This window comes from Coturnix japonica, chromosome 24, assembly GCF_054131305.1.
Source record: "Coturnix japonica strain WE chromosome 24, WE-NBRP24, whole genome shotgun sequence".
Taxonomy (NCBI): domain Eukaryota; kingdom Metazoa; phylum Chordata; class Aves; order Galliformes; family Phasianidae; genus Coturnix; species Coturnix japonica.
Window position 1 is genome coordinate 7,778,709 of NC_140686.1, and position 10,366 is coordinate 7,789,074.

A 10,366-nucleotide genomic window follows, 5' to 3' on the forward strand; every position below is an offset into this window, starting at 1 on the left:
GTTGTTGCTAGGAGACACCGCGCAGGCGCGGGAGGGAGAAGTGGTTGCTAGGAGACGTCGCGCATGCGCGGAGTGGGTAGCACGGCAGCGTGGCAGAGCGGCGGGTCGCTTTAGGCCGAGGCCGTGAGGAGGGGTGGTTCGATTCGGCTCCGTTTCGCCCGGTACCGCAGCCTTTCACCGCTATGGAAGCAGAGGATGACTTGGGTGAGGCTCGAGGTGGGGTCGGCGGGTGGCAGGGAGAGGCGGTCGCTTGGTGCTGCAGTCTGGGCCCGGTCCGGCCTACCCTGCTCTGCTCTCCTTCCCCTCCTTGTCCCGTCCGGAATCCCAAAGCAGAGAGCTGGGCCTGCTGCGAGCTGACAGGGGGTGTTACAGGCTGGTTCTGTCTCTGTGTGACTAAGCTGACACCGCGAATCGAGCAGAGGGAGATCTGCAGCTTCTCTAATGCTTGCTGCATGCGATTGTTTTGTGCCCGTGAATTGCATTGTTGCTGCAGTTAATTCAGAGCATTTGGGATGCTGGGAACATCAGCAGGAGCTTAGGAGCAGAGTCTCAGCATCCTGCAGGCTGTGAGGTGCACTACCCTGCTAGGATTGGTAATACGGGTGCCTGGTGGCCCGCCTTTTGTTTTGCCTGGGCCACATATACATAGGTTGCACCAAAAGTGTTGCCTCTTATTTATTTTCTTGGAAACCACAGTGGATACGAAGAGCACAATAACGCTGTTCAATAGTGTACGTTCACAGCTATAAAAAGAACCTGATTTTGGACATAGTCAACACCACTTGCTATGGATTTTCACTAGTAAAGAAAACAGTGTATTTGTGCTTCTCAAAACTCTGTGCCAACAGAGGTGTCACGCTGTTGCTTTCACCATTGCTTCCAGTGTAAAGAATCACGTCACCAATTGCATCACTTGTATCAGAAGTACTGTTGCTAGCAGGAGCACAGAAGTAAGTAATGATTCCTCTATTCTCAGCTCTGGTGAGGCAGCAACTCAAGTACTGTGTTCTGTTCTGAGCCCCTCACTACAAGAATCACATCAAGGTCCTGGAGCATGTCCAGAGAAAGACAGTGGGGCTATGAGGGGTCCAGAGCACAAGTCTTGTGTGGTTGACTCAGGGAACTGGGATTGTTTAGTCTAGACAAAAACTTCTTGAAAGGAGGTTGTGGTGAGGTGGGGGTTGGTGTCTTCTCCTGTGTAACTAGCAGTAGGATGAGATGGAATGGCCTCAAGTTGCACCAGAGGAGATTCAGGAAAAATTTCTTCTCTAAAAGAATGGTCAGGCACTGGAATGGGCTGCGCAGGGAGGTGGTGGAGTCACCATCCCTGGTGCTGTTCAAGAAATATTAGATTTTGTACTGAGGGGCATGATTTAGTGGGACAATATTGGTAGTAAGTGGCCAATTGAACTAGGTGGAAATCCTTTCCAACTTTGGTGATTCTGTGGTTCTATGAAATGCACCAGCCATTGCCTCACTGTGCTCACATCCACTTTTTGGTCTCCTTTAATGTCGTTTAAGTGTGTGTGAACGTCATTGGGTGACATTTTTTCTGCATGGAGGAGTTCTGTTCCACATCTTTGCTTCGTGTGCGTGTCAGGTGCCATTTTGTTAGTTTGCATTTGCGCTGCCATCTGTCACATGGCAACAAATGTAATGGAATAGTGGTGGGAAGGTCCGTCCTCTACTGCCACGAGTTACATGTGCCTGATATAGGAACAAGAGCAAGATCAGTGTGTTAGAAACCTAGACAGCACACAGGGTTTTTCTGTGTGTGGTATGAGATTTTAATATGTATAGCAACTCTTGGAGCAGGTGGGCACTTTGTATGAGTATTCAGACATGCTGAATGTAATACAATCTGTGTGCTTCGGCTCCTATGTATGCACATTAGATGGGGCAACCCATGTACACCAGTACTGCAATAAAGTATTGTTGGCTATCTAACCTGGCATTCAGGCTGGTGAGATTCATTCCCAGATTTTGGTGACACTTCCTGACTTCACAGTGCTTCAGGTGATGCCATTATGGACCCTCCTCATCATCAGTGCCCAAAATGGGTCCAGAAATCATGGGAGAAGAGTGTGTCCTAGCCCTGAAAGATCTGCAGAAAGCAGGTGGCAGGATGGAGCTGGAAGGTGGGTGGGGGTGCAGCAGGGCCACACACCATGCTGTCCTGGTGAGTGAGTGGCGGCTGAGAGCTAAAGCCATGGTTTTACATCCTGCTCTTGGGGTGATATGATGGGGTGATGCCCTGCCAGCAAGGGGGTTGGAGCTTCATGATCCTTGAGGTCCCTTCCAACCTGGGTCATTCTGTGATATGTGAGGGAAAAAAACCTCATCTTTTACTGCCAAGTTGAATTAGTGTCCTGCTGCTTCCTGTCACCACATTGATGGGTTCAAAACCACTCACCTCATTGCTTTGTTTTGCAATCAAAATATAAGTTGTCAGTGGATGTACAGACTAGTGGAAAGATACTACAACATAAGAAAAAGCTTGGATTCTGCAAGCAGCTTCTCCATTTTTTTTATCTGCAGGATGGGAGTGCAGCCCAGTGGCTGGGCTCCGGAGCCAGTCTCAGGAGCTCTAGGGCAAACAGCCTTTGAGGTATGGGTATATATATGGAGGATGTCTGGTAAAAGGGATCATGAGCTTCTGGTGCCACAGACATGCTTTGTTGTGTGATGGGTTCCCTATCCTGCTGTTGTGAGACTGTTATGAGCAATTTTTAGGTGGGTACTTTGTGGAAATTGACTGAATATCTACATGTGTGTATATAATCTCTGTAATGAATGTCTGCTTCTTAATACCACATTGGTCTTAATGGGTTTTATTCAGACTGGACTTGTGCAGTAACAGAGCCAAGGAGCATCCCATTAGCTCAGTGCTTACTAGGGTGGCATTCTGCGTGGTTTCCATGAACCAGAGCCCGTGTTTACTGGAGTCTTTGGATTAATAACTGCATCTTTTTACCTGGCCAGTCCAGCTGTGTGACTTTTGTGGTTGCTGTTTGATGTAGTAGTAAGGGCTCCCTTTCTTCTCCATCAGGTAATCATCCTTGCTTTCTTCTTTGTGCTGATAATGCCCACGTAAACCTAATGAGGTTCAAGAACACCAAGAGTAAGGTGCTGGGCTGGGGCAGTCCCAGATGCATATACAGACTGGGGGATTTCCTTGTGAGCAGCCCTGCAGAGAAGGACTTAGGGATCCTGGTAGCAGAAAAAAACTTAGAATGAGCCAGCAGTGTGTGCATGCAGCCCAAAAGGCCAACAGTATCCTGGGCTGCATCAATGGGGGAGGTGACAGCGGGTGAGTAATTGTCCACCTTCACTCAGATCTTGTGAGACCCCGTATGGAGTACTGCATCCAGATCTGGGGCCTCTATGGGTAGGTAGTGACAGGACAAGGGGAAATTGTTTAAAGCTAAAGGAAAGGAGATTTAGATGAGGTGTCGGGAAGTTTTTCATTGAGAGAGTGGTTGGGTGCTGGAACAGACTACCCGGAGAAGGTGTGGATGCCCCATCCCTGGAGATGTTTAAGGCCAGGCTGGATGGGCCCCGAGGCAACCTGATGTGGTGGTTAGCATCCAGCCCACAGCAGAGAGGTTGGAACTAGATGTTCTTTGAGGTCGCTTCCTACCCAAGCCATTCTATAATTTGAGGCAAATCTGAACCAGTATAAAGCTTGACAGAGCATCTTAATGATGAAGTCTTTGATTTTCAGCATTTGTAATGACCCTAAAGTGCTAATGGCAGTGAGGTGCTGACATAAGCAATGCTGCACAGCTGGCTGGCAAAGAAGAATTAGGTTCTTCTTTCCTAGTGGCTCAGAACATGAAGTCAGCTCAGTGTGATTTGGGAAAAGCATCTTGACAAGCTGTCAGCCTGTGGGCTACAACAGCTCCCTGACCTGGCTCTTGAGACAACTGAACACCAATTGTGTGACAGAAGAGGATACGATGACAGCAGAGAGGCTAAACAGCAGTAGTATGTATGTACTTATGCTTCCCTGTTCATTGCCTGTATTAGGTGTTTTGGTAACTTCTTAGCTCCTTGATTAGGGAGAAGTTTCACTTGAAAGTCTCTTCCATTATATTAAGCATGCTGCTTCCTCAGAAATTAAACTAAATTGTCTGGAATCCTTCCTCCAGCAAATCTGGCCGTTCATCAAAAAAGACTTGGCTGAGAAGTTCCTGAGGGCCCTGGTGGGTGTGTCATCATCTCAGAGAGTCTCATCTAAGATCGCTGGAGAAGTACTGTTGTCTTTTTAATTTTGAGTACCTGTGGTTACCTAGCTAATAAGGCATCTTAAGAAGCTGTTATGCACTGTACCTGATGACCTCTTTTTTTTTTGACAATGTCCCAGTCACCCCAAACTTGCAGATTGATTTGTTTCATTACACAAAGCAGGCGTCTGCCTTAACAATGAGTTTCAAAGAAAGAACAACTCCTTTAACTTCCTGAAATGACGTCCCTGATGTGGTGGTGTGTCTTTTCTGCTTCACTGTTACTGATGTTACATCTTGTCTTTATTAATAGTTGTTCTTTTTTTTTTTTTTCCTCTCTGTTCTTCAATTCTATTAGATGATCCAGAGAGATTAATACAGTGTCCATATGACAAGCAGCATCAAATCAGAGCCTGTCGATTTCCCTATCATCTTGTAAAGTGCAGGAGGGTAAGTTGAATTGCTGAACAAAGCACCAGATGGGGGTTGTGTGCGTGTAAAAACAGCATGCTTATTCTCACTCATTGTGTTGTCTGGATGACTTGAGTAAGTTTTTTACAAATAATCCCATTTAGTGTTTATATATTTATTTTTTTATTATTATTATTAAAGTTCAAGAGAAAATTCAGGCTGAGTTATGTGCACCTCATCTGTCTCATTAGAAGTGGTTGGATGTTGCAGTTTGTTAAGTGATAGAAGTGCTGCTGTATAGCTTTTTTTTAATGTTGCTAATAGGTATTTAATGTGCATATGTGCAGAAACTAGACATCCTGATTTCAGCATGTATGGGAGAGAGTTGTTTGGGTTTTTTTTTACCTCTCCATCTATTATATATAATTTGAATACAAATTGTGTAATAGGAAGCATTCCATCTTTTATTTTCCTCTGTACCCTCAAGGTTTGTTTTACTTAACCTATCAAATGCTACTATCTGAGCATTGGTTTCTGCTGAGAATTGTTCCTCTTTCAGCTTACCAGTAAAGTTATCAAATGTATTTTTTTCAAAGCAGTATAGCAGTGCTATGTGCTCCAGTGGATGCAGCTGTAGGGTGAATGTTCCGTTCTCAGAATATTGGGTAATCTTGTATGGTGCCAGGAGCTGAACTTAATAATTCCTGTGGGTCCCTTCCAACTGAGGATAATCTGTGATTCTACGAATACGTGTTTTGAAAGAGTTAATGAATTTCTCTGGCTGTGTGCTGACTTGCTTTGAAATATCTGAATGGTTTAGATTTACCTAACATCTCCTCCCTGTTATTTTTGAAATAGCTTCATCCGTGCTTTAAACCATGTGGCCCTATTGCCAGCATTGCAGCAAATTGTAGGCTGTGTCTGAGGGTGACTTTCATTTGAATCAGATCTCTTTGTTGTTTTTTTCTAATGAACTGTGTTTTAAATAAGTCTGTTAGACAGCTTCATCTTGCGGTCATAGTAAGTATCTGGCTGGTATTTTACCATTCCTTGTTTAGTCTTTTTTTAAAGCAACATCATTAGTTATTGTAGAATCATAAAATGGCTCAAGTTGGAAGGATCATATAGTTCCAACCTGCCTGCCGTGGGCAGGGTTGCCACCCACCAAATCACTGTCTCTTGCTAATCTGTGGAAAACACAAGGAAAAGTGAACTTGGTTGATCTGGCACATGATTTTTGTTTTTCCTTCTCCAGAGCCACCCAGAAGTTGCAAAGTTATTGGCCACATGCCCGTTCAATGCTCGCCATCTAGTTCCTCAAGCCGACCTCGCTGATCACATATCGAAGTGCAGGGACAAAGTGTTCATTGAGTATGATATAGGTAAGAGAGATTTTGAGATGCAGGTTCACCTTAGGGACTGAAGGTCTCCTGTTTGTTCAGATGCTTCATATGATAAACAAAACTAAGAGTCATTTAATGTCTGTAGTTTTGCAAGGCATAGCAGCCTTCAGAAACCTGAGTCTTACTTGATTGAGTTTATTGAATAGGTTCATTACAACACTGCAGATGTGCAAGATAGGCCTTGCATGTATTTTGTTCCCAGGCTTTTTGAACAAAATGGTTGTGTCCAAGACTGCATATTGACATACCACTGCCAGGAGCTGTGATGTTTTGCTTACTAGAAGGACAGTACAGATGATCTCCTGTAACTCAGGCTTGAGTACTGGTGCCAGGTGAAAAGTAGATTTCCATAAATAGATGCTGTGAAAATCCCTGCAGCTGGGGCAACCTGAGTCATTTATTCCCACTGAGAGGTTGGTCTGCTCCTCTTCCAGGGTTTTCTGTTATTGATTTGCTTTGTCTGCCATAACATTAAAATTCCTGTCTCCTGCCCAAGTGAGACAGCACAGGTGGCTCTGTCCCAGATTATTTAGAATGGCATAGTGTGCTACACAGTGTCTTTTCAGTTCTCTGCAGTGCCTCTTCAGCTTTTGTCACACTAAAAAGCAGTTAGCTTTCCACCTTCTGTAGAGTTGCAGTGAGGCTAACAGTCATGCCAGCATTCATGTTAACAGGTTTCCTCTCCACTTAAGCATTCTTGCTGCCAACTCCCAGGGAATGCAGCCATCTCTTGCTCTTTGAAAAATCAGATCAGCGTTTGGCTCCTGGGCATAACTTACCTGTTTGAATTACATGGAGTTTCCTGTAAAGCGAAGAACTATTTTGCAGTTTGATCCAATGTACTTAACACTTCTGGAGCAGGACAGACTACAGTCACTGATCTTTTCTCTCTTCCTGAAGCATGTTGTTCCTCTGGCTTACAAAGAGATGAGGTGAATGCTGTAAGCACATGGCAGGCGCCTCCATGTGATGAAGACTGGGAAACAGGTGGGGAACTTCTTCCTCCTCCGCTCTACGACCTTCTTTCAGATTCTGTCCTCCATCCTACTTGGGACACCATGAGTTCAAAGGTGCCATTCACTTAGGCTTTGTTTGTACGACACTCTGCTTATGCTCTTTACTGTTAAATGTTCATCTTTTGGCTTATCAGGCTTTTCTTGGCATGGAGGCATGCCTGCTGTGATTGACTTGGAGATACATTTCCAAACATCCACCCTTTTCCATAAAAGCTATTCTACCTTCTCTGCAATGATAAAAATGGAAGCATGATAACTTTTATGTTCCTCAATTAAATAACAGTGAAACAAACACTTACCAAGATCAACTACTATTCCCTCTTGAGCATGTCAAAATAATGACAAAGACTCTCCCAATCTGATGTAATTGTTTCTTACTAAAGTTTCTTAGTGCTGAGCCACATCATCTGTTTACTTTTGCAGAGTTGCTAGAGCAGCCAAATTCCCCTTTTGTTTGGGGCATGACCAACTCTGGCATGAACAGGTAAGGAGTGCATATTTCATAAGTTACAACAGTGTTTTGTAAAGAAAAATATTGCAGCCTACTTCCAGTCCAGCCTTGATTACTGGACATTTGCTGGCTTTGCTGGTGTACAGACCCAGGGAAGAGGGAAAACACTAACAGTGGATGTTTTTATGCTGCTGGTTCATTGTTACCTTCTTTCTTTTGACTGGCCCTTAGATGAGGACACTGAGGGGCTGGCCAGTGTGCAGTTCTGCTGGATATCTGGCCAATGTATAAGAGATGTGCCAAGAGGTTGACTTGGAAATGTGGCCTGATGCCTCACTTTGGAGGAGTGACCTCTTGTCACTCTGTACTTGGCAGATGTGCTGGCATAAGGGCCTTGGGTTAATAGAAATGGCCTCTTGCCCATTGTAAAGTGTAATCACAGTATAGGTTGAGATGAAGAAGTGTGGTGGACAGCTGTGCACTTGATGGAACTGCCTTGCCTGGCATCATTGAGCCAACAGTAGATAGCTATTGCAGGCTGTATATGAGGTGTGATTACCGCACCAGATTCGCTAAATTATGTTTTAAGGTTTGTCTAAGACAGTGTGCAGAAACAGTTTTCCAGCTGGCAGCCCTGCAGTTATATATGGGCTCGAGCATGATATAGTTCTCCCGTAAAAGGTTTCAACAGTGCTGTCTAGTTTCACTCATAACAATCTCCAGAAGACTTTCTAGTGTTTAGAGCATATATAGATATTCTAAATGTCACCACTGCCAGGTGACAAAGTACCATCTCCTTGTGTCCCTGTTCTGGTCCATACTTTATTAAAGTGTATAAATTTGCACTTTAGTCAAGAGGAGTAATTAAATTCTTTCAGTTGCAGTGTCACCTCTGGACAGAAGAATTACCTTCCTTCAAGTGTACGTGCTCCTGAGTCCTTCCCATATACTGCATCATGGAAAGAATGTAAGTAGAGTGCATGTGGTTTGGGTGCTGTAACTTCTGTAGACAGTGACAGCTAATAAAATTTCTGGCTATAGCTAGCAATTCTTTGTGGCAACTACATGGACAGGAGAGATACTATATAATATTATTCTTGAAATTTTCCTAAGGAATCTGATGTTTGGATTATCTTCTGTATCCTTTCTCTGAAGCATCCTTTGTATATTTTATTTTATTTTTTGTATGTTTTTTTATTTTATGACCAGCAGTCATAAGATCTGTGGTTAGTGAAGTCATATTTGAGGGTCTTTAATAGCCAGCAAAACATAAAGTATGTTGTGGGAGTTTCTTCGGCCTTGAAGGAGGCTGAGACTTATTGCATCTCCGCATAAAGATCAAGCTGCGCCAGGGGCTGGACGTTAGTAAATACTACTTCTCTGAAAGGGTGGACAGGCAGTGGAATGGGCTGCCCTGGGAGGTGGTGGAGTCACCAGCCCTGGAGGTGTTCGAGGAACGCTTGGATGTTGTGTTGAAGGACATGGTTTAGTGAGAACTATTGATGATAGGAAGATGGTTGGACTGGATGATGTTGTAGGTCTTTTCCAAGGTTGGTGATTCTGTAGTTTGATGCAAATGATCTTTACCTAGAAGTATATTTCTGTGCATGCACTTTCTGCTTTTTATCTTGTCAGCATCTGACTGTGTCCACAAAGGATAAATCTGGGTTTTATTCTTTCTAGAAAACATCATGATCGTGTCATTGCATCTTCAAGCCATAAGCTGTCACTTCGTCATGTGGGTGCATGGTGCTTCAATTCATACAGTAATGGAAAATCCTCCGTGAACCCCTTACAACATGCAATTATAATATGCAACCCTTACAGCGTGCAATTATGCAGTCCTTACAATATGCACGTACACAGCTGAAATCTAGGCTTAAGTACTTGTCAAGTTTCCATTGGGGTTTTGCAGTTCTTATTTAGAGAAAAGTTTTCTAATGCTTACAGCATGTTTGAAAGCTCTAATGTAACAGTTCTTTCCTTTTAATTCACTATCAGTACATCTGGGACTGTGGAATTGTTTGGATTAAACAATATGTTTCTAAAAAATGAATGCAAAGTGCAAAATAAGACCTAAATTACAAGCACAGAAAAGTAAGAAACAACACAAGGTATTTGCCTAGAATAAAGTTAATGTCACTGATGTTTTGAAAAAGTTGATCCTCAAAAATACTGACTTCTTACCATTAGCATTACTGCCAGTGTAAAATAATGTATGTTGTCTAGCATAATGTGCAAAATTAGGATTGCTTCTGTTAATACTCTTGTTGTTCAGAATGATAGTTCATAATAAAAAGATTTTGAATCGCATGGCCTTGGATCTGTTTTATCTTTCTAAAATGCAACTGTAGTATTTGCTGTACTCTTGTTCTGTTGAGTAAGCAGGTATTTACACAGGAAGCCATCTGTAATTTTACAGACAGATGCCCTAGTTCATCCCCATTAATGTGTGTTCTGTTTGATAAAGGAGCTCATTTGTCATTTGGTGGAAGGCTGGCAGTACTTTGTGCTGTAACTCCCTTACCCTAAACCACAACAAGCAGGAAAGCTGTCATTTTCCCTCTCCCTCTAGTGATTTGGGAAGGCAAGATTAACTAGCTGTGTAAGGGTATAAAACAGCATGGTTCCCTTACCTCCAGCATTAAGATTATTTAAAATCTAAGTATGGATTGTTGGGATGAAGCTCTTTCTGATTATTTTGTGTTTACCACAGGGCAAGGAATATTTAAGAAGTGTGTTAAATGACACCTATTCTGAAGTGGCAGGGCCAAGGGCTTTCGTGTCACTATCACTGTGGTTGCAGCTCTTTAGGCCTTTGTTAAATCCTCAGTCTCTCTTGTGATGGACAGGTTGTCC

The 10,366-nt window shown here is 43.4% G+C and overlaps 1 protein-coding gene across 2 annotated transcripts; it reads left to right on the top strand.

Annotated features, from left to right (window-relative positions):
* The first annotated feature begins 74 nt into the window (after positions 1-74).
* LOC107325031 (gametocyte-specific factor 1-like) lies at positions 75-9,820 on the top strand. 2 transcript variants are annotated; one of them, XM_015885504.2, is made up of 7 exons: positions 75-204; positions 4,585-4,676; positions 5,893-6,019; positions 6,941-7,027; positions 7,480-7,540; positions 8,386-8,474; positions 9,191-9,820. In XM_015885504.2, coding segments are annotated over exons 1-7 (480 nt in total). In that variant the 5' UTR covers positions 75-182; the 3' UTR covers positions 9,193-9,820. The 2 variants fall into 2 exon arrangements, with proteins under 2 accessions (XP_015740990.1, XP_015740991.1); XM_015885505.2 differs by having other exon boundaries at positions 8,392-8,474.
* The last annotated feature ends 546 nt before the right edge of the window (positions 9,821-10,366 follow it).